The sequence below is a fragment of the Panthera uncia genome, chromosome B1 (assembly GCF_023721935.1).
Source record: "Panthera uncia isolate 11264 chromosome B1, Puncia_PCG_1.0, whole genome shotgun sequence".
In the NCBI taxonomy this organism is placed as follows: Eukaryota; Metazoa; Chordata; class Mammalia; order Carnivora; family Felidae; genus Panthera; species Panthera uncia.
The window spans coordinates 158,680,341-158,706,204 of record NC_064811.1 but is presented as its reverse complement, the minus strand read 5'-3'; the positions used below and the strand labels follow the sequence as shown (position 1 = coordinate 158,706,204).

Sequence of the window (25,864 nt, the reverse complement as noted above, 5' to 3'; positions counted from 1 at the left end):
AAAAAGAATGAAATCTTGCCATTTTTAATGACATGGATGGAGCTAGAGATTATTATGCTAAGTGAAATCAGTTAGTCAGAGAAAGGCAAATACCACATGATTTCATTCGTATGTGCAAACTAGGAAACAAATATATATATATATATAGGGCAAAAAAAGAGAGAGGAAAACCAAGAAACAAACTCTTAACTATAGAGAACAAACTGATGGTTACCAGAATGGAGGTGGATGGGGGATGGGTTAAATAGGTGATGGGGATTTTGGAGTACACTTGTGTTGAGCACCGAGTGTTGTATGTAAGTACTGAATCACCTGAAACTAATATTATAATGTATGTTACCTAACTTGAATTTAAATGAAAACATTTTAAAACTTAAGAATTCAAAAGCTAAAGTTAGATTAATTAACAAAAGTAGGGCGCCTGGGTGGCTCAGTCAGGTGAGCGTCAGACTTCAACTCAAGAAGTGATCTCCCAGGTCATCTTGAGTTCAAGCCACACATCAGGCTCTCTGCTGTCAGTACAGAGCCCACCTGGGACCCTCTGTCCTCGTCTCTGCCCCTCCCCCACTTGCATGCATGCTCTCTCTCTGTTTCTCTCTCTCTCTCAAAAATAAGTAAACATTTTTTAAAAATAACAAAAGTAAATGAATTATATACCATAGAGTTATCACTATGTACGTTATTTAAGGTATATGCAGTATTTTAACAAAACGGATATCCTGAAAATTATGTCTGTTGTATCAATGTGAGCATATTACAAATATTAGCAAATATTATGCCATAAAATTTTTATTTGGCTTATGAGTCTTTTGGGGGGTCTAAATGCTACCACACAGCCACTGATACATCAGAGAATTCAACAAATTATCTTGCAGCAAAAGTGACAGGGGAGACTAACATGAGCCCAACTATATACCACATTCTCTAAATAACTTCCTAATCGGTAAAATCTTAGCAATGACAAAAATATAGGTAACTTGGAGCAATTTTCTATGGCCTGACTTTGTCTGCCTTTGGGCAAAAAAGGGAAATGAAAAAGCAAAAAGCATCCTCTGACATTCAGGTGAAGATATTAACAGAAAAGTATTAGAGTTAATGCAAACTGACTTGTACTTACAGCTAGATCTTCTGCTTAACTGTTGAATATAAGCAATTTTAGGAATATCAACTTTAAGCCAAGTCACTCTGTGGTCATGATGCATCAAGAAAAGACAGACCTGCTCCATAAATTATGAATGAACATAGAGAGACAAAACATAAACATTTTCCAAACAACAAAATTATCAAACATCCGTCTCATCCAGCTAATATGAGTGGCTGTTGCTTCATTATCAGTTACAGCTTAACTTCTCTCCAATCTTTCTTCTTCATATGTAAGATTTATTGAGATACTCAATCATACCTTTACTTTCTGAAAGCATCAAATTCAGAAGAAAGATCCACTTCCTCAAACCCAATTGAAAATCACTTAAAACAAACCCAAATTCTATAAAAACTCTCTCAAACTCTGGAACCAAGATGCCCCACCGTTTCTCGTAGTGGATAGTTTCACTGATTGCTGCATGTAATAAACTAAGGATTCCAGTAAGGGTGGAATTCTAATTGAAACACACACACACACACACACACAGGGAGAGAGGAAGAGAGAGAGAAAGGGAGAAAGAGAGGGAGAGAGAGAGAGAGAGAAAGGCCCTGTAATGTAACCAGAAAGGGAACAATTGTATGATAATTGAGCTTTAACAATGGGAACTATATCAAGAGATATTGTGAATTGGGATATATCCAACATCTCTTAGCTTAAATAATCAGATGGCAGAACTAAAAATGGGCCTCGTGTCAATTAGGTGCCCAGAAATTAAAAGGAGCTCAGCACTGAAGTGTGCATAAACTTCACCACAAATCTTGTCTGACCACTGAACTCAGCATGTACAGTGAAGACTCCAGGGAGTTCATAAAAAGCATCTTAAGAGGCATAAAGAAATAAACAGTATTTCAACTGCAACTCACAGAAGGGTATTGTTTATAGTGTGAGTTCAGCTATGTTAAATCCCTTCCACAACAAAACTCTATTGCTTTCAGGAAGCATAAATGAATGAAAAATTTCCATTATGTATTATTCATAGTATCCAATATAAAGTAAAAAAAAAAGGTATACGTGCCAAAAGAAATAAGACATAGCCAAGGAGCAAATAAATGCCTAGATACCAATATCAATATGATTCAAATATCATAATTAACAGAGAAGCACTGTATAGCAGCTAATATAAAAATGATCAATGATTAAAGGAAAATACAATCATAATCACTAGAAGGTTTTCTTTAGTCAGTAAATGCAATTTTTATACATGATTTTTAACAAATAACTTCTGCATATTTGAGTTTGAACATATGAGAAATGTACTAAAATGTACTTTATGGTGTATAATCAGAAATAATCACTGTAAGTTCATGTTTTAAATGCAGAGATATAAAGGAGCAAATAAATAATTGTATGATACATGTATGTGCATATATTACATGTATGTTCTAGGTCTGTTGACTGAGAAGGTGCAGAGGTAATAAAAAATAGTGGAAGTAAGCACATCTGTTGCCCAGATATTTATTTTTTTAATATTATTCTCTACTAAAAGGAATATAGGCTACTTGGATAAATAGCTAAATACAGATTAGGGGCAGGAAAAGCATAACAGGAGCCTAGAATATTTTGTGCTAGAAAAATGTGAAAGTTCTTTTTTTTTTTTTTGAGTTTATTTATTATTGACTTTGAGAGAGACAGAAACAGCATGAGTGGAGGAGGGGCAGAGAGAGGGAGACAGAGAATTCCAAGCAGGCAGCATAATCAGCACAGAGCAGATGTGGGGCTCGAACTCAGGAAATCATAAGATCATGACCTGTACTGAAACCAAGAGTCAGACGCTTAACCAACTGAGCCACACCCCCAAAATCTGGAAGTTCTTAGAGTCCTATCAAACACTGTGGCCAATTAAAAGAGACTCTCAGTGGCCAAAACTGAGACAATTTGAAAAAGAACCACAATAAATAATAACAGTAAAGTATTCTATACTATTGAATAAAATAACAATTGCTGAGTCTGAACCAATATAAATAAACACATAGATAAACAAATACATAAATATAGAGAAGGGAATACTTCTCCCTACTGTACATTTCTAGCTTATAGGCAGAGTAAATAATGGAATTAGAAATCATCAATGAATTTTAAGCCTAGTGAAGTAAAATTTGAAGAGGAACAGAATATGTCCATGTTCTCAATATAATTTAACCTAAAATAGACAAGACTGAGAAAAAATTCCGTGTACTTTTTAAAAATTATACTAGGGCATACATATCACTTCAGTAATAAGCATGCCAAAACGTATAGCATGAATCTATGAAAAATATCCACCAAAGCCAAATTGAAGGACATCTTTAAAACAATTACTCTGTAGCATTAAAAAAAAAAACTACAGAAAAGAAAAAAATTAAAACAAAGAAAATATCTAGATTAAAGATGAAAAATACATTATGACTAAATACAAACAAATATATGACTCTGGATTTGTTCCTGAAAAAGACAAAATAGACATAAATACTTCCCTAAGACAATTAAAGAAGGTTTTTTTTTAAGTTTATTTAGTTATTTTGAGAGAGACAGAGACAGAGTGAGTGGGGGAGGGGGGAGGGAGAGAGAGATGATCCTAAACTGACTCTGCACTGTCAGGACAGAGCCTGATGCTGGCTGGGGCTTGAACTCACAGACTGTGAGTTCATGACCTGAGCCAAAGTCAAGAGTCAGACGTTTAACTGGCTGAGCCACCTAAGGGCCCCAGAAGTTCTAATGTGAAACATGGCTTTATAGCTACACTATAGCTATGTAAGAAAATATCTTTGTTCCCAGGAAACACACATAATTTTTTTTATGGGTAAAGAAGCATAGTTTTCAATATTCTTTCAAATGGTTTAGGAAAATCATTTTGAAGAGAGGAGAGAAGAGAGTTGAAAAAATAGAAGGATAAAGCAAATGGGCAAAAGTAAATAATTGGTAAACCTGGGTGAAGGTATATGGGGAGGCTCTGTATGATTCATGCAAACTAGAAATGTTTTACAGAATTTTTACTTTTACTACCAAACCAAATTTGAAATCATATCAAAATAAAATATTATAAGAGCAGTAACATTCTGGTTCTAATATATATAGTAATGGTAACCCAATGGTGTTGGTGGAATTACTATTCATATTTGGCATATCAGAAACATGAAGCACATATCCAAGTTCACACAAGAAGGTAAGCCAGTGGTATTAGGATTTGACACCAAGGTGCATGGCTGTAGAGCACATGGTCTTAAACACAGTCCTTTACTTACCGGATAGTAAAAATTCATACATTTTCTTTTCATCACTGTAAGAATGCTCATACTTTGTAAAGTTAAAATGACAACGTGCAAAATAGAAATGACCAGTCCTTCTAACTAACGTTATCAATGTATCTATATATGTAAAGTAAACACTCTGCGGGACAATAAAAGGGATAATGGGATGTATGAGAAAAAGTAGTGCAGATATTCTGTATTAAAGACATTTATAACTGACTGAATATAGTCTAACTTCATGGGCAGGTAATATTTTGATTACTCATAAGCTTAATTATCTAGTTGTATTTTCTAATTTAAGGCAATAAATAGAGTTTCTCAGATTTCTTAAAGCATACTTAGTTTTACACTGTATGTATCCTGAAGGACCTGAACCACAGTTCCCAGATTGATCGGTCTTAGAATTAAGGTGAGCATAACACTCTTCAGGACCAAAATCTGCACCTGGAAAAAAATGTGTGTTTAGTCATATTGAGCTTATGTTAATTTAAAATAATTTATGAGTATATTTAAAATTCTGATATGGTTTAAAATATACAAAATACACTCATAACACATATTGAAAAAAAAACTAGATTTAAGATCACACAAAATAATTTCAATGAAATATTTAAAAATTGAAAGCACTCTTGCCAAAAAGATATCTTAAAATTAACCATGGTGTGCAGTTTATCTTCTAATTTTTAATAAGTCTAGATATCTATAAATGTATAAGAAACTTTAAAAGTTGACTTATTGGTCAATAACCTAACTTATATAAATATCATTTCAACGCAAACCACTAACTAATATTTTATTTTTTCATATTTTTCTTAGAAAAATATTTTCTAATTTTTCTTAGAAAAATATTTTCATATTTTTCTTAGAAAAAAATCCTGGAGTCTCAGTTTTTACATTTACTATCCAATCCATGCACACAATATGTTCAATTCTCATAAAATCCAACCAATGGATCTTATTTATTATAGCATCCATTAGTTCTATTGTAGCTGAAAGATGAAATCAAAAATCTTTGATAGGAAGATTTAACCACTGCATTATGGTGCTGAAGAAAAATGGCACACCAAAAGAGGATCCACAGGTACAAATCTGGATCTCAGCTGAAACTCCCACAGGCTCTAGTAAACTGGAAATAAGCAGTTTATTTTATCCCAGAGGTCATTTTAAACCTGGTTATGGGTGAGAAGTCAAAATTATTGCTTAGCTAGGGAAGCAGGCCATTTGGTGGACATAAAAATAGGCCAAGGTTGAAGGATCTTCATAGTTATAGTGACAAAATTAGAGACTCAAGAGGTCTCAACATATACTTTATTCCCTGCCTCAAGGATCCTTCCTGCTTCTAAATGTGTGAAGAGCAGGAGATTAAAATATAAGAAGACTTCCATAAAGCAGTGTGGATTTTTCTGCAGTTTCTGTGTTGTGGTTACATAGTTGCTAAGGTAAGGAGTCTCAGTAAATATACCAATTCTCAGTTGAAAACCCTAAAGAGTTATGGCCATAAAAACAACAGTAAACTAGATAGACTGAACGTTATTTAATCTCTAACCAAAACTTAATACATATCACTTTCTGATTTAATTAAAATGATTAGTTCCTCATTTCATACACTTAACAGAAGAAAAAGATGGATAATAGTAGTATCTGTGTAAAAAAATTTTAGACTGAAAGCAGGGCTTCAAAAGGCAAAAATTAAAGACAATGAAAAAATTTAACTAGAAATGTGTCTTTTCATTCAAGAAAAAATATAAAGATATCTACCTATATTAAAATAGTTAACAGAACATGATACATTGTATAAATTACAAAGATATAAGCATGCAAGAAGAAAAATACCAAAAAGAAATTGAAATAATTATGGAGAGGTTATTGAATATAATTTGAAATTTTAAGAAAATCCGTATGATAATACAGGATTTACACCAGTGTTCCTAAAAACTCACAGAACACTAAGAAGAATTAAACACATACATACACAAATACACCCAAACATATGACATGAAGACTGCTAAAAAACAAAGAAGATCTTGATGGCTTAAAGAGAAAAGAGACACAATTTGACAGATTTTCTTTAGAAAATATGGAAACAATATGACAATAAAGTAACATCTTTAAAATGTGAATAGGGATAGAGTTTCCATTTCAGGATGGCAACATAAGAACATTCTGAAGTCACTTCCTCCCATAGACATACCAAATCTGCAGCTAGATATGGAAAAATTTCATCTCAAAAAACTAAAAACTAACTAAGCAACTCTTACACATTGGACAAAGGAAAAAACTCTCATAGAATCCAGTAGGAGAGGCAGAGAGAGACACCACACCAGACATGGAAATCCACAATCATGAAGGAATACAAAACCCAGAACAATAACACTGAGAGTTGGAATGGTTATAGAAACATCACACACACACACACACACACACACACACACACACAAAGTATAAGAAAAAAAACTGTTACTAAAGACAACCAAAGAATTTTTACAATAAGATTGTCAACGCATGAAGAAATATTACAGAAAATATTACAAACATATCCCCTAGGAACAAAGCACCAAAATCTATTAAATAAAAACTGGCAGACTTGAAGGAAGAAGTAGGTAAAAATAATAGCTGACATTCTGTCAACTGTCAATAATGGACAGAAGAAATAGAAGATCAGGAAGGAAATACAAAATTAGAACAACACTACAAATGAACTAGCCACAACATATCTATAGAACACTCTATCCAACAAGAGCAGGATACATATTCTTCTCCATGCATTTGGAAATTCTCCAAAATGGTCATATGTGAGGCCAAAACAGTCTAAATAATTTGAGAAGAAATGAAATCATATGAATTATGTTCTCTGAATACTCAATTATGTTTTCTGAATACAATGGAATTAAATTAAAAATCAATAATAAAAGTACATTAGGGAATGTACAAACATGGTAATTAAAAACCACACTCCTAAATAACCAAAGCATCAAAGAAAAAAAAAATCTCATGGGAAATTAGAAAATACTTAAGATGAATAGGAATAAAAACATGACATACAGAAATTTATGAAAAACATTGAAATCACTATTTGGAAATTGATATCTGTAAATGCTTAAAATAGGAAAGAAATATTTCAAATTAATAACCTAGAATTTTATCTTAAGATATTGAAAAAAAGTATTCTAAATATAAAAGGAACAGAAGGAAAGAACTAATAGGAATTAGAGAAGAAAATGATAAAATAAAAAAGACACAAGTGACAGAGAAAATCAACAAAACCAAAATTTGGTTCTTTGAAAAGATCAACAAAGCTGGCAAATTTGAATTATTAATCAGGAAATTTCCCACAATGAAAAGGCTGAGTGTGGATGACTTCACCGGTAAATTCTCCAAAATTTTCAGACAATATAATACATTGCAGATTGTTCCCAAAACTATGAGTAAGGAATGCTTTTTGTGTCATTCAATGTGACTTGATTATTAAAACAACACAAGACAGTTCAAAAAGAAAAAATGTTAGAACAATATCTCTCACAAATATAGACTTAAAATTTCAAGAAATCTACAGAATTAGGAAACAAAACAAATGAACATGAGGGAAATAAAAGAGAGAGGAAAGCCAAGAACAAACTGAACTGTAGAGAACAAACTGATGGTTACCTGAGGGGAGGTAGGTGGGGGGGGGGGGGGGTTAAATAGGTGATGGGGATTAAGGAGTGCAATTGTGATGAGCACTCATTGTTGTATGGAAGTGTTGAGTCACCATATTTTACACCTGAAACTAATATTACACTGTATATTAACTAACTGGAATTTAAACACAAACTTTTAAAAAAATCTACAGTGATGAATAATAAAATGCCAGTAAACTGAAATCTAGAGCATATTAAAGCATTATTAGCAAAACCATTAGCATATTCTATTACCAAGTAAGATTTGTTCCTGGAATACAAGGATGATGTTATATACCAAAATAGCAGAATAAAGGGGAAAAAACACATGATCATGTCAATTGATGCACAAGAAGCAAAACTTGATGCATTTTAATGATAAAAACACTTAACTAACTAAAAGTAGAAAGAAAGTCCTTCAATATAGTAGAAGCCACCTATAAAAAACACAGTTAATATAATACTCGATGGTGAAAAATTGAAAGCTTTTCTTCTAATGACAAGGAGCAACACAAGGATGCCAGATTTTAGTAGAAGTCCTAGTCTAAAGCAAGAGGCAAGTAAAAGAAATGATAGGAACTTAAATTGGAACAGAAAAAGTTAAATTATCTCTGCTCATAGTTGCCATGATTGTATACATAAAGAAAATTCTAAGGATTTTACACACACACACACACACACACACACACACACATTCACACAACTAATAAATAAATTCAGCAAAGTTTAAGGATACAAAAATTAAGGCATCAATTGCATTTCTATAATTAGCAATGAAAATTCCCAAAAGAAACCTAAGTAAACAATTTTATTTATCAGTGCATCAAAAAGAAAAAATACTTACAAGTAAAATTAACCAAAGTGAAGTAAAATTTATACAATGAAATCCACAATGTGCTGCTGAAGAAAATTAAAGAAAGCACAAAAATGGAAAGCTATCCTATATTTATGACTTGGAGGAAAAATATTAAGACGGCAATATCATCCAAAGTGAGCTACAGCTTCAATGCAAACCTATTAAAACACCAACAATGTATCTCTGCGGAAATAGAAAAACCCATCTTAAAATTCGTATGGAGTTTCAAGGTCCTGAAATTGTCAAAATAATCTTAAAAATGGAGAAAAAACTTGGAGGTCTCATACTTCCTGATTTCAAAACTTACCACAAAAGCTACAGTATTCAAAACCATGTACATTGGTATACTAACATACGGATATATACACCAACAGACTAAAATAGCCACCCTAGAAGCAAATCCTTCCATATATGTCTAATGATTTTTATAAGTGTGCCAAAACCATTCAATAGGAAAGGACAGTCTTTTCGACAATTGGTGTTAAGAAAACTGATTATACACATGCAAAAGAATGAACTTGAACCCTTACCTTACAGGATATTCTAAAATTAACATGAAATGGATTAGACACATAAATATAAGAGCTACAAACATAAAACGTTTTCTTAGATATGCTGAGGATTAAGGAGTGCGCTTGTTTTGATGAGCACTGGGTATTGTATGTGTGTGTTGAATCACTAAATTGTACACCTGAAACTAGTATTACACTGTATATTAACAACTGGAATTTAAATAAAAACTTTAATTTTTTTATTTGTGTATAGTTGCACACAATGTTACATTGCTTTTAGGTGTACAACATAGCAATTCAATTTCTCTACACATTATGCGAAAAACTATAAAACTCTTAGAAGAAAATAGAGAGGAAAAGTTTTTTGACATTGGATTTAGCAATTATTTCTTGGATATAATGCCAAAAGCATTGGCAACAAAAGAAAATATAGATAAAAGTGTTAAAAACAGTTACACATGAAAATCAACAGTGAAATCAACTTTGATAGATATGGATTTTCAGTTTGGAAAAGTGAAAAAAGTTCTGGGGATGGATGATGGTGATATTTGCAAAGTAATGTGAATTGTAAAATGACAGTGAATTGTAAAACAGTAAAAATGGTAAGTTTTATGTCATGTATATTTTTTCACAATAAAAATAAGAAAAAAATCTCAAGCATATACCAAGAATCCATAACTATCAATATAAAAATGATAACACAACTTGACCAAGTGGTATCTCTTCCAGAAATACAAGGCTAGACATTAGTGTAATGCACCATATCAATAAACTAAAAGACAAAAAAAAATCACTTAATAGACACAGAAAAAGGACTGGAAAACCTAGCATTTTACTCTTGATTTAAGGAAAAAAAAAACCCAGCAACCTTAACAAACAGGGAAACTGAAATGGAACTTCCTTAACCTAATAAAGAGGATTATGAAAAAACCATGGTTAATATCATCCATACTAATGAAAAACTCAAAGTTCAACCCCTAAGATAAGGAACAAATCATAATATATGCCCTGAGTACTTCTACTCAATATTATATTGGAAATACTAGTCAGGAAAAAAAGCCAAGAAGAAAAAATAAAAGGCATATAGATTGTAAACTAAGAAATTAAAATATATCCATTTTCCTAAGACATTTTATGATATATAGAAATCCTAGCTATCTATTAAAAATAATTATGGGAACTAATAAAGAATTTTAGCAATTTTGCAGGATAAAGGTTCAATATTCAAAGTCAATTTATATCTCCACACTAGTAATGAATAATGAAATTTTTAAAAAATCCTATACATAATAGCATCAAAAAGAATAAAATATCAAGAAATATATTTAACAAAATAAGTGTAGAGCTTGTATACTGATAATTACAAAACTATAAAACATTTAATTAAAATTAGCTGAATACAATAAAAATAATTGGAAAGACATCCCATGTTCATGGATTCTAAGCTATAACATAGTTAATATAACATTACACCTCAAATTGATGTGTAATTCAACACAATTACTATCAAAATTCCAGCTGACTTTTTTTCAGAAATTGTCAAGTTGATTCTGAAATTTAAGAAATGCAAGAGTCCCAGGATATCCAAAATAATCTTAAAAAGATAGAAAAAGTTGGATTACTCACATTTGATTTGTAAACTACAGGGCTACAGTAATCAAGACAGTGTGCTACTGACATAAGAATATAGATGTATAGATCAATGGAGTAGAATTTACAGTCTAGAAATAAATTGTTTTCCAATCAAGCGATTTTTTTAGCAAAGATGTCAAGTTACTTAAATGGGTGAATAATCATCTTTTCAACAGTGATGCTGAGATAACTGGGTATCCACATGCTAAAAGAATTAAGTTGAACCATTTTTCACACCATATACAAAATTAACTGAAAATGGATTATAGACCCAAATTTAAGAGGAAAAGGTATAAAACTCCCAGGAAAAACAAATCAGGACCTTGAATTAAGCAATGCTTTGTTAGATATAACACCAAAATCACAAGCACATACAAAAAAAATAAATAAATTGAACCTAATCAAAATTAAAACTTTGCATTTCAGAGGAGGCCATCAGAAAAGTGATGACATAATTTAGACAACAAAAGAAAATGAATTTAACATGAATTTAACAATTAAAAAATAGGTGAATGATATAAATAGATATCTTTCCAAACAAACATACAAATGGTCAATAAGAACATTGAAAAGATATTCATCATTAGTCTTTAGGTAAATGCAAATCAAAACCACAAGATACCACTTCATACTCATTGGATCATCCACAGAATAACTCAATATTACATGGATATCAATTCAACTAAAATTAATGCATGATTTAATTTATTAATCTGGTTCTTAAGTTCATATGGAAGAAAGCCAAGCCAACACATATGAAGAAGATACAAAAGGAAGAAGACAAAACTTGTCTCTGAGATATAAATGGAGAGAAATTAAGATAGCATAAGACTGGCACAAGTAGAGAAAAATGACCAAGAGAACAGAGGAGGAAATCGAGAAACATTCACACTTTTAAGTTTAAAAACAACCAACGAAGCAACAAAACACACGATTTTTAGCAGATATCATATTGCAGTGCATTCAGGAGTATTAAGTTGTGACAGTAAAGGTGGTCATCAATATGCTGTAATATTAAATTGGATATATGTCAAACAATACACACACACACACACACACACACACAATTACATTCATACATTCATCCTCTGCCTCCCTCCTCTAACCTTAGGCAACTATTAATTTATCTTCTGTCTTAAATATTTGCCTATTCTGTATGCTTACTATAAATGGAATCATAGAATCTGTGGTATTTTGTTTCTGGCTTTCTTAGGTTAGCATAAAGTTTTCAAAATTTATTCAAAATTTATTGGTAAATACCAAATATCATCACTTCTTTAATTTTTATTGACTAAATAATATCCTGCATTTTATTTACTAGTTCATCAGTTGATGGACATTTGGGTTGTTTCTACATTTTGGTTATTATGAATAATGGTATTGTGAACATTTGTATACAAGGTTTGTGGGGACATATGTTTTAAGTTTCCTTAGGCATATAACAGGGGTTAAACTGCTAGGTTCAAAATTTTAAGGAACTTCCAAACTGCTTTCTAAAGTATCTGTACCATTTTATATTCCCACGAGCATGTGCATAAGAATTCAGATTTGCCATATTCTCCCAACAATTCCTATTGTCTTTTAATTATGGCTATTTTAGTAAATGTGGAGAAGTATCTTGTTTTAATTTAATTTAATTTAATTTAATTTAATTTAATTTAAATTTCCTTAATGACAAACAATGTTGAGCATCTTTCATGTGAGTAATCATTTCTTTAAAAAAAAATTTTTTTAATGTTTATTCATTATTGAGAGACAGACACAGGGTGTGAGCAGGGGAGGGGTAAAGAGAGGGAGACACAGAATCTGAAGCAGGCTCCAGGCTCTGAGATGTCAGCACAGAGCCTGATGCAGGGCTCAAACTCACAGACTATGAGATCATGACCTGAGCCAAAGTCGGATGCTTAACCGACTGAGCCACCCAGGCACTCCTCCTTTATAAGCTTTTATTTTCAAATTATTTTATTATTATTCTTGTAGCTTGGATTATAAAATGAATACTTGACTAATGCTAATTTTTAATTTCTCTTTTGTGCTGCATTTTATTGGAATGATTGAGTTTTGTTTCAGTTTGTTTTTTTTTTTTTTTTTTCCTGGTGAAACTATTTTTTTTTCCATTTTTATTCTTCTAGGGGTCAACTTACATTTTTGACATACTAATAACTTTCATTTCATATTATTCTTTATATTTTAAAATATGTTTTTAAAAGATGTGTTTTTTAGCCAACAATGAATTTTGCTAATTTCTATGATGATGATTTCTTCTTGCTTAATTCTTCTGTCTCCTCATTTAGTTTCCCTTTTTGTTTTTATTTATTTTTATTTTTATTTTTTAACATTCATTTATTTTTGAGACAGGGAGAGACAGAGCATGAACAGGGGAGGGTCAGAGAGAGAGAGACACAGAATCTGAAACAGGCTCCAGGCTCTGAGCTGTCAGCACAGAGCCCCACGCGGGGCTCGAACTCACGGACTGCAAGATCATGACCTGAGCCGAAGTCGGCCCCTTAACCGACTGAGCCACCCAGGCGCCCCTCCCTTTTTGCTTTTAACATCATTCACAATCAGCCCTTACAGAAATAGATTTGGAAAGCAAATTATATGAGTTCAAATGTGTGCTTTCACATACTTTTTTTTTTAATCTATGTATTTAACATTGGGTGAAATTCACAATTTTACCTGCCAGCTGAAACAGAAGTTCTACCTTTTCAATGATCTAACCAATATGCTTATTTTTACATTTTAACCAGTATTCCTTTCAGATCAAGATTTTCTTTCCTATTTCTCCCTTTCTCTTTCTTTCTTTATCTGTATGCATATATAGGTAGGTAGATAGAGATAAATAAATAGATGATATGGATGATAAGGAAGACATGATACAGATAGAGAGAGATAAGAGATAGGTAGAGATCAGTGATAGTAAATAGATAGATGATAGATAGATAGATAGATAGATGATAGATAATTGATAGATGATAGATATATATATATATAGAGAGAGATGATAGAGAGAGAGAGAGAGAGAGAGGAGACAGAGAGATGGAGAGATAGAGATATCTTTCTTCAAAATTTCCTTTGTGGTTCAAATCACCCAGTTCCTGGGGAGAGCACTTTACCATTCTATGTTTCTGTCCTTATATCTTTGTTTTGCCTTTCTTCAAACCAATAGTCATTCTATGTCATTGTATGTCCATTTTTGGAGTTGATCATTACTTTGCAACTCCTTTTTACACAGAAATTAAAGTAGGCAATTACCCATTACAGTTGAGAAAAGGTTGAGCCACTTGGCTATTTATATGAATATCCTAAATATTTCCTCTGTCAATCACTCTTTTACTTCTGATATAGACATAAAATGCTGCTGCCATTGCTGCTGTCTCCATCTTCTTCAGCAAATGATTCCATGTATATTTAGTACCATGTGTACTCAGTGCACATCATCTTTCAATTATTTGATAGTTACTGGATCCTCATTACTCCTTTTTGTGATTTTCATAAACTATCCTTGTAGTGCCCAGGTGTGAATGTGTGTATCTGGCTGTGTGTATCTGCATGTGTGATTTAAATTCTACTCATATGCCGATTTATATTTATGATCCTCTAATGTCCACAGCCATATGTATGTATTTTGTATTTACTAACAAAACTATGGATATGGAGTGAGAGAGGGAAGTGTAACTTATATTCAGTCTGCTTTTTTCCTTCTCAAATGAAAAGCCCATAGACTTTGAATCTTTTCCTTTATTATTTTGTGGAAATAATTCATACCTTTAATTCCAGACAATTTGTCTGATATTTTTTACAGCATTCCTTAACTTTTTTCTATAATCCTTTTAAGATATATGTGTGTGTGTGTGTGTATACTAAAAATCGCATTATTTTTAAAAAAAATTTTAATGTTTATTTTTGAGAGAGACAGAGTGTGAGCGGGGGAGGAGCAGGAAGAGGGAGACACAGAATCTGAAGCCAGCTCCAGGCTCTGAGCTGTCAGCACAGAGCGCAATGCTGGGCTCGAACTCACAAACTGTGAGATCATGACCTGAGCCAAAGTCGGACACTTAACCAACTGAGCCACCCAGGAGGCCCTTACATTATTTTTTAAATCACAATTATGTATCAACATCTACTTCTTTTTGGTTTCCAGAAGAACACATATAAGAGAAATAAAATTATAATAAATACCTTCACCAAATAAATCCACACACTGTTTTATCCCACTTATACAACTTCCATTCAGACAAAGCCATTGATTCTCTCCACATGGATGCCCATTCTGAATAAAAAAGTTATCTTGACATGTTGCAGATGATCCATTGCAATATTCAGGGAGATCACATTCATCAGAGGAAGGTCTACATATTTCTCCTTTTGCCAAATACTGATGGAATGAAGTAAATAATATTGAATAAAGCAGAATGTGAACATACGAATAGAATAAAAAAGATGACTTTGTTCAGAAAAATTTAAAAGGACCTTACTTGACAATTTTTACAGCATTCACCCATATCACAAGTTGAACCAACTATTAATGTACATGTGGTATGATCACAACATGAGTTTAAGTTAGCAGCACAATCCTGAAAGGAAAATCAAATGCTCTGAAGTACCTTCCAACTTTTACTCACACTAGATAGATATTTTAATGGTGACAGAATATTATCTAATATACAGATAGGTGCTTAAATTACATGTTGGCAAGCATAAAAAAAAATAGAGCCACTTATTTATTTACTTAACACATATTTATTGGTTACTACTCTGCTATTCTGTATACTCTTTCTATCCCTAGAGTAGGTTTGACTATACTGTAGTAGGATTTTTCTGAAACTCTGAGTCTACCAAAGCCAAAACATCAAGCTCTCTGGCTCTTGTAGACAAACAGATAGTTAAATACAAGACATAAAATAAAAGGAAACTATGATTTATCAGTTTCATTATAGTGACTAGTTCCTAATCAGCCTTTATGAATCTATTGTGTTTTAATAAGTCTATAACTTTTATGGGATGTTCAAAGTTTAACTTACTTTTATTCTCTAAAGGCAAAGAGTTAGAAAATAATATTTCTAAATATGACTGAAATTATGATTCATCCATATCTTATTATGCTTTGATTAATGTTATGATTCATCCATGTGATTTTGTTTATAAAAATTCTATTATTACACTTAAAGCAACAGATAAGAATAGAGAAGATTGGAGAGACAATGTTTACACACACACACACACACACACACACACACTTTTTAAATTGTCAGGGATTTGGAATAGGGTTAATTGGGCAAAAATTTCAATAAGTTACACAAAAATAAGTCATGGATTTCAGTAGTCTTAATATGAGTTATAGCCAAATACTTATTAGGGCAAACTAAATTTGAACTATTTTCCAGAACTATTCTGCCTAATCAATGTTATTGTTATTGCTACCCATACGGGATTCCAGAGAGTAAAGTTATATCACAGGAACTAGCTCAATTATATTATAATTAATAGAACTAAGATACACAATTGTCAATTTTTACTAAAAATTTTCAAAGTGTTTCCATTTAGACCCAAACAAGAAAAACACAAGTGGGTACTGGAAAATAATTTCTTAAAAGCACGTCATCCAACTAGGTATCTAAAAGTTCACTTTCAGCCAAAATGAACAAATCGGAGACTATAGATGCTGGAGAGGATGTGGAGAAACGGGAACCCTCTTGCACTGTTGGTGGGAATGCAAATTGGTGCAGCCGCTCTGGAAAGCAGTGTGGAGGTTCCTCAGAAAATTAAAAATAGACCTACCCTATGACCCAGCAATAGCACTGCTAGGAATTTACCCAAGGGATACAGGAGTACTGATGCATAGGGGCACTTGTACCCCAATGTTTATAGCAGCACTCTCAACAATAACCAAATTATGGAAAGAGCCTAAATGTCCATCAACTGACGAATGGATAAAGAAATTGTGGTTTATATACACAATGGAATACTACGTGGCAATGAGAAAGAATGAAATATGGCCTTTTGTAGCAACGTGGATGGAATTGGAGAGTGTGATGCTAAGTGAAATAAGCCATACAGAGAAAGACAGATACCATATGGTTTCACTCTTATGTGGATCCTGAGAAACTTAACAGAAACCCATGGGGGAGGGGAAGGAAAAAAAAAAAGGTTAGAGTGGGAGAGAGGCAAAGCACAAGAGACTGTTAAAAACTGAGAACAAACTGAGGGTTGATGGGGGGTGGGAGGGAGGGGAGGGTGGGTGATGGGTATTGAGGAAGGCACCTTTTGGGATGAGCACTGGGTGTTGTATGGAAACAAATTTGACAATAAATTTCATATATTGAAAAAAAATAAAAAATAAAAATAAATAAATAAATAAAAAATAAAAGTTCACTTTCATATTGGGGACAGTACACATTCATGACCTCAGCTATTGCTGTAGGGAACACTGAACTCCTTTCATGTATTGATTTCCTCACATCCATACACCCATTATGAGTCTCACAATCTCTCTCTCTCTGTCTGTCTCTCTCTTAGTGCATTCCTTTTATCTCTAGTCTTCCCACCTCCCTCGAATCAAGCAGCTTTATCTAAGATTTTTGTGGGTTGGAGAACATGCATTTGTTGATTGTGAATGATCGAAACATTTTTTTACTTAAATATTGACCTACATTAAAATATTCAAAGCCACAAGCATGCCTCATTTTCTGTTGAATTGTGAAAACTTTGTATCTATTTTCCTGAATGCCAGCAGATATTAAGCTTGGAAGAAATGTGGGCATTACCTTATTTTATCATGCTTCATTTCATTGTACTTTGCAAACATCACTTTTGTTTGTTTATTTGTTTTTACAAATTGAAGGTGGCAACCTTAAATTGAGCAAATCTACCAGCATCATTTTTCCAACAGTCTCTGTGTCACATTTTGGTAATTCTTTCATTATTATATTTGTTATGGAGATCTGTTTTCAGTGGCATTTGATGTTACTATTGTGATTTTGGAGAGTGTCATGAACCATTGTCCATATGAGACAATAAACTTAATTATGTTTTGACTGTTCCACTGATGAACTGCTCCCCTCGCTCCTTCTTTTCAGGCATCCCTATTCCCTGAGACACAACAACATTGAAATTACAGGATTATTAATTGGCCTAATTCAAGTGAAAGGAATAGTCAAATGTTTCCCACTTTAAATCAAAAGCTAGAAAGGATTAAGCTTAGGGAGGAAGGCATGTTGAAAGCTGAGAGAGGCCAAAGCTAGGCCTCTTACACCAAAAAGTTAGCCAAGTAGTGAATGCAAAAGAAAAGTTCTTGAAGGAAATTAAAAATCAATGAATGCATGGATGGTAAGAAAGCAAAATGACATTATTGCTAATATAGAGAAAGTTTTAGTTGTCTGGATAGAAGATCAAACCAACCATAACATTCCCTTAAGCCAATGTCTCACCCACAGGAAGGCCCTAATTCTCTTCAATTTTATGAAGGCTGAGAGAGATAAGGAGGCTGCAGAAAAGTCTGAAGCTAGCAGAGGTTGGTTCATGAGGTTTAAGGAAAGAATCTGTATCCATCACATAAAAGTGCAAAGTTAAGTAGCAAGTGGTGATGTAGAAGCTGTAGCAAGTTATTTAGATGTTGCTAAGATAATTAATGACGGTGGCTACACTAAACAACAAATTTTCAATGTAGACAAAATAGCCTTCCATTGAAAGATGTCATTTTCATAGATAGGGAGGAGAAAGTAATATCTGGCTTCAAAGCTTCAAAGGACAGGGTGACTCTTGTTGGGGGCTAATGCAGCTATGACATTTAGTTGAAGGCAATACTCATTTACCATTTCAAAAATTCTAGGGCTCTTAAAAATTATGCTAAATCTACTCTGCCTGTACCTGATAAATGGAACAACAAAGTCTGGATGACAGCACATCTGTTTACAACATGGCTTAGTTAATATTTTAAGACCACTGTTGAGAAACACAGCTCAGAAAAAAAGAATCCTTTCAAAATACCACTGCTCATTGACAATATTCCTGGTGACCCAAGAGTTCTGATGGGGAGGTACAAGGAGACTAATGTTGTTTTATGATTACTAACACAACATCCATTTTCTAGCCCATTGATCAAAGTCTATAATTGCGATAGATAGTGATTTTTCTAACAGACCTGACCAAAGTAAGTTGAAAACTTTCTGGAAAGGACTCACTATACTAGATGCCATAAAAAGCATTCATGATTTATGGGAAAAGGTCAAAATACCAACATTAACAGGAGTTTGGAACAAGTTGATTCCAATTTTCATGAATAGCTTTGAGGGGGTCAAGGCTTCAGTGTAGGAAGTAATTACACATGTGATGGAAATAGAAAGAAAACTATAATTGGCAATGAAGCCTGAAGATGTGACTGAATCACTGAAATCTCACGATAAAACTTCGACAGATGAGGAGTTCCTTCTAATGGCTAAGCAAAGAAAGTGGTTTCTTGAGATGGAATTTATTCCCACTGAAGATGCTGTGAAGATTATTAAAATGACAATCAAAGATTTAGATTATATAATTTTAGTTGATTAAACAGCAGCAAAGTTTGAGATGATTGACCCCAATATGAAAGAAGTTCAATGCAGGCAGGTTCGTTGCCATCTTATTTTAGAAATTGCCACAGACACTCCAACCTTCAACAACCACCACCTTGATCAGTCAGCAGCCATCAGCATTAAGGCGAGATTATGACTTGCTGAAAGCATTCTTCAGTGATAAGGTATTTTTAAGATACGTACCTTGTTTTTTCAGACATAATTCTATTTCACACTTAGTAGACTATAAGATAATATAAGCATATAATTGTATGTACTGGGAAACAAAAAGAATCATTTTATTTACTTTATTGTGATATTCACTTTGTTCTGGTTGTCTGGAACAAAACCCACAAAGCTCTGAGGTATTTCTATACTAGGGAAGAACACACTCAAGAGGGAAAGTGAAAAACCTAGGTCAACATAGTTACAGAATTAATGATCTTGAAAATCATCTGTAAGGATAATCTATGAACCACTGAATGCATATACTGATATATAAGTGCACTTATCAGTTTATTAAAATTTCTATATGCCTTTTAAACTTTTTTCAGAAAAGTGATTTTGATTCCCTAGGGAAAATGGCAGTATAAAAATTTATTTATAATTTTTCACGCATATCTTCCAAAGTAGTACTAACCTCTGCACTCCCACAGTCACACTGTTCTCCTTGTTCCACTTGTCCATTACCACAAACCACAGATTTGTATGATGGGTCTAAGCGTGGCTGATTTTGAAGACATTGAGACTTTGGCTTTGAAATAAAATTTGCAAAATCCTCCATGCTGCAGTTACTAAAGATCTTCACACCACTGGAATGACTAAACATATGTCAAACTTCAAATTTTTATGTTAAGTATTACTTCATAAATTGCCTAGACTTGGAATAAAGCTATTTAATAGTATTCCACAACAGTCAAAATGCTCAATTTTGTTAGTGTCAAAATTTTATTTTCTGTACAAGGGAAGTCAATTGTGCAAGAATTTATATTAAATATTTAGTTAGCAATAAATGATGGAATTTTATTGGTTCTTATATTACACTCACTCATGACATTGTTTTCTCTTACATTTCCTACCTCACAAAGTACTCTATTTCATTTGTTGCTTCCTTTTCCTTTCATGGTCCCTAAATATTATAATATCCTGTATTAACAAAAGATTTTGAGCTTTTCACTTCTTTATCTATATTTATTCATAGGTAATCCTGAAGTACATATTTTGAATAACACCTATACCTGACAGCTCAGATATTGGTGCCTATAGCCCTAATATATCACCTAAACTCAAGAGTCCAATACCAACTTTTTACTCAGAGATAACATTTCTAAACCCACATCTAAAATACCATCCCCTTACATCTTTATTCTTTTAGTGACACTTATTATTCTTTAATATTTATCAACAACCAAACTATTATTTATTTAATTATTTACTCATTATCTTCCCCTACTAGTTTTTTAGCTCCAGGAGAAAAGGCATTCCAACTATTTTGTTCTCTAGCACATATATAGCATATATATATATATATATATATATATACATATACATATATTTTTTTAAATAAATGAGTCCATGGAATAAACTATCTGTTATAAATAGTACATTCTTTTGTTGATGTTGCATTGTGACTTTTATTATTCTGAATAGTATTAATACATGAAAAAGTTATATTCATAAAGATTTATAATTTGATGACAGATATAGCTAATATGAACTTATTGGATTTTACAACAATAGACTCAAACCCTAGTCCTTTGGACTATCACAGGGAAATATTATTTACATGAGGATCATGAAAAAATTAGGGTTTTTAAATTTTTTGGAGGTCACACCCTATTGAACATACTCTACCATTAGAATAACCACAAATAATTGATTTATTATTACATTGCCAAAAATTCAGATGATTTCTATCTAAATACCAAAAACCAAAAGGAGAAATGATAGAACATTACTAAAAACTAGGCAATGTAAGATGTGTTTACTATGCGTGAACTCGTTTATAAGGGATACACTTCTGGGTATAAATGAGTGTTGTCATTAGAAAGAAAATATCAGTCATAATTATATCCAACTAGACAATTAATTTGAAGCTTGAGTCTTAGCAAACACTTGCTGGATGTTCTCATTCTCCATTCTCTCATTTTTCCTTGATAATTGAGCTTCTGGTTTTCAGTCAAATACAAGGCTTCCTTGTGAGTGTCTACATTTCTTAGCCTTTTGTAAAGTTAGGATAACATCTATATAAAGGTCAGATAATTGGCCTAAAACAAAACCATAAATTTAAATTATAGAAAGTAGTGTTGACAGCCAGGTTTTTATTCTATTGGTGACTATAATTTTGGTTAACTATTGTAGTCAAAGCTTCCATTATGAACTATTATGATCCTGGATATGAAAGTCACTGTGTAGAAATCAATGTAAAATTATACTGTGAAATGTCATGCAATTAATAGAATTCTAATTTCCCAAAATAAAAATAACTTATCCTTGATTTAAGCTGTTATTACTTCGGGGTTTCTGAACTTACATTTAAATCTAAAAACAAATTCCATCCCAATAAATACAGATATCAATCAGGATATTGCTGTTTTAATGACATTTCAAACATTCATTTTCTTACCACAATATTGCAAAGCATTGATAGCAGGATGCAATGTTCTCATTACATTGAGGTGGATGGTACTAGAATAGATCATCTTTTGCTTAATCCATAAGCAAAACATGTGTTCAATATTTGCATTTTTTAGAAGAAGCAACACTCATTAGAAACAAAGTTAATAAAATCTGTCTTCTAATATAACATTGAGGAAATTATTAGAGGCACTTCAATTAGTAACTAAAAACAAATACAACACTTCAACGCATTCTCTTACTGTGAAGTTTGTACAGCATAGAGATAATCAAGCAAAAATGGAAAACAAAAGATAAAAATAATTACTATCATTAAATGAGTCTCAATAAATTTCAAAATATGTACATCCAAAAACAATAAATATTAAATCAGAAATAAAAAATAAAAAGGCATCTAGATGATCCACGAATATTTGAAAATCAACTGAAATACTTCTAAAACAATCTGCTAGACAAAAGGAATTACAAAGAAAATTAAAATATTTTAACTAAATGAAAAAGAAACACAAAATATCAACATGTATGATATGCAATAGAAGCTGTGGTTAGACTGAAATGTACAGCTTTAAAGGGCTTACACAAAAAGAAAAAAAGTTTCAAATAAAATATCTGAGTTTTCACATTAAAAATCTAGGGGAGGGGCACCTGGATGGCTCAGTCAGTTTAGCAACCAACTCTTGATTTCAGTTCAGGTCATGATCTCATGGTGGTGAGATTCAGCCTCACATTGCTATGATCACAGAGCCTGTGAATTCTCTCTGTCCCTTTCTCTCTGCACCCCTCCTCTGCTCACATTTCCTCTCTCTCTCAGTCTTTCTCAAAATAAATTAAAATAAAACAAAAAAATCTAGTTTACCCCAAAGTATGCATAAAGTTAAGAAAAGAAATTAGACAAGTGATGATAAAGAGTCAATAAAATTAAAATATAGCCTTAAAAATCAATTAATTTGATAAAGCCCAAGTTAGAGAGATTGAGAAAAAAAAGAGAAAATAAAATAACAAATTATATGAGACATAAAAGAAGTAATATCACTAGAGATCCCAGTGACTTAAAAAAAAATAAGTGGAATTTTGGTTTGTGAAGATGGCAAAGTAGGAGGACCCTAAGCTCACTCCATCCCATGTTTACAACTAGATATCACTCACATCCCATTAAGAAACCAGAGATCAATCCAAAGCCTGGCAGAATAAACTCCACAAATAAATATAGAGAATAAGTCACACCAGAGAGGTTAGGAAGGACATAAATGGTGGTTGAGAGCTGCCCACAGGAAAGAGGCTCTGAGAAAAGAAACCACCAGGGGATCCACATAGAGGAAAATGAATCCTCATACACCCAACACTGTGCTTCTGTGGATCCATCCCTCTGCCGGGTCGGCCTCCCTCCTGGGGCTGCAGGTCCCCTCCTGCATGGGACCACCAATGGCAAAGTGAGCTAAGCCTACCCTTTCCACCCCTGTACACCTTACGGATCCACCCCAGCTAATACACCAGATCCCATAGAAGCAGCACCACAAGCCTGGCAGTGTGCAAGTAGCCCAGACAGGGGCCACACCACTCCACAGTGAGTCCTGCCTCTGGGAGAAGGGAAGATAAGGTACACACCAATCTGACTGTGACCCCAGCAGTGGGCTGGGGTCAGACATCGGGTCTGACTGTGGCCCCGCCCACCAACACAAGTTACTCTGGACAGCACAGGAGAAGTGCCCTGCAGTTTGGAGCCACTGCAGGGACTACCAGAAATGACAAAATGGAAGAACTCTCCTCAAAAGAAACTCCAGGAAGTAGTGACAGCTAATGAATTGATCAAAAACTATTTAAGCAATATAACTGAACAAGAATTTAGAATAATAGTCATAAAATTAATCGCTGGGCTTGAAAAAAGTATAGAGGAAAGTAGAGAATCTATTGCTACAGATATCAAGGGATGAAGAAATAGTTATAAGGAGCTGAAAAATGCTAGAAATGAGGTTCAAAATAAAATGGAGGGGGCCATAGCACGGATTGAAGAGGCAGAGAAGAGAATAGGTGAATTAGAAGATAAAATTATGGAAAAAGAGGAAGCTGAGAAAAAGAGATAAAAAATCCAGGAGTATGAGGGGAGAATTAGAGAACTAGTGATGTAATCAAATGGAACAATACCCATATCATAGGAATTCCAGAAGAAGAGAGAGAGATAGGGGCTGAAGGTGTACTTGAACAAATCATAGCTGAGAACATCCCTGATCTGGGGAAGGAGACAGGCATGGAAATCCAAGAGGCACAGAGAACTCCCTTCAGACATAACTTGAAGCAATCTTCTGCACGACATACCATAGTGAAACTGGCAAAATACAAGGATAAAGAGAAAATTCTGAAAGCAGCTAGGGAAAAACAGGCTCTAACCTACAAAGGGAGATCCATAAGATTAGTGGCAGACCGATCTCCTGAAACTTGGCAGGCCAGAAAGGAATGGCAGGAAATCTACAATGTGATGAACAGAAAAAATATGCAGCAAAGAATCCTTTATTCAGCAAGTCTGTCTGTCAGAAGAGAAGGAGAGATAAAGGTTTTCCCAAACAAACAAAAACTGAAGGAATTCACCACCACTAAACCAGCCCTACAAGAGATCCTAACGGGGACTCTGTGAGTGAAATGTTGCAAGGACCACAAAATACCAGAGACATCACTACAAGCATGAAAACTATAGATAACACAATGTCTCTAAACCCATATCTTTCAATAATAACATGAATGTACATGGACTAAATGCTCCAAACGAAAGACATAGGGTATCAGAATGGATAAAAAAACAAGACCCATCTATTTGCTGTCTACAAGAGACTCATTTTAGACCTGAGGACACCTTCAGATTGAAAGTGAGGGGATGGAAAACTATTTATCATGCCACTGGAAGTCAAAAGAAAGCTGGAGTAGCCATACTTATATCAGACAAACTAGACTTTAAATTAAAGGCTGTAACAAGAGATGAAGAAGGGCATTATATAATAATCACAGGGTCTATCCATCAGGAAGAGCTAACAATTATAAATGTCTATGCGCCGAATACAGGAGCCCCCAAATATATAAAACAATTACTCACAAACATAAGCAAACTTATTGATAAGAATGTAGTAATTGCAGGGGACTTTAACACTCCACTTACAGAAATGGATAGATCATCTAGACACACGGTCAATAAAGAAACAAGGGCCCTGAATGATACATTGGATCAGATGGACTTGACAGATATATTTAGAATTCTGCATCCCAAAGCAACAGAATATGCTTTCTTCTCGAGTGTACATGGAACATTCTCCAAGATAGATCACATACTGGGTCACAAAACAGCCATTCATAGGTATACAAGAATTGAGATCATACCATGCATGCTTTCAGACCACAATGCTATGAAACTTGTAAATCAACCTTAGGAAAAGGTCTGGAAAACCTCCAAAAGCATGGAGGTTAAACAACACCCTTTTAAAGAATGAATGGGTCAACCAGGAAATTAGAGAAGAAATTAAAAATTATATGTAAATAAATGAAAATGAAAATACAACAATCCAAACGCTTTGGGATGCAGCAAGGGGAGTCCTGAGAGGAAAATACATTGCAATCCAGGCTATCTCAAGAAACAAGAAAAATCCCAAATACAAAATCTAACAGCAC

The 25,864-nt window shown here is 33.3% G+C and overlaps 1 protein-coding gene across 4 annotated transcripts in view; it reads right to left on the bottom strand.

The window, feature by feature from the left end:
- The window catches only part of ADAM2 (ADAM metallopeptidase domain 2), a 136,626-nt gene that overhangs the window by 30,677 nt on the left and 80,085 nt on the right, over positions 1 to 25,864 (bottom strand). For 3 of the 4 annotated variants that reach the window (XR_007457984.1, XM_049631466.1, XM_049631468.1), the window contains 4 exons: positions 20,217 to 20,397; positions 15,506 to 15,604; positions 15,210 to 15,405; positions 4,710 to 4,815 (listed from right to left, as the gene is read on the bottom strand). Coding sequence is in view for 3 of the 4 variants with exons in the window: in XM_049631466.1 (XP_049487423.1) it covers positions 4,710 to 4,815; positions 15,210 to 15,405; positions 15,506 to 15,604; positions 20,217 to 20,397 (582 nt within the window). In the remaining variant the exon portion in view is untranslated. The remainder of the gene's footprint in view (positions 1 to 4,709; positions 4,816 to 15,209; positions 15,406 to 15,505; positions 15,605 to 20,216; positions 20,398 to 25,864) is intronic. The other variant, XM_049631467.1, reaches the window with a different exon arrangement.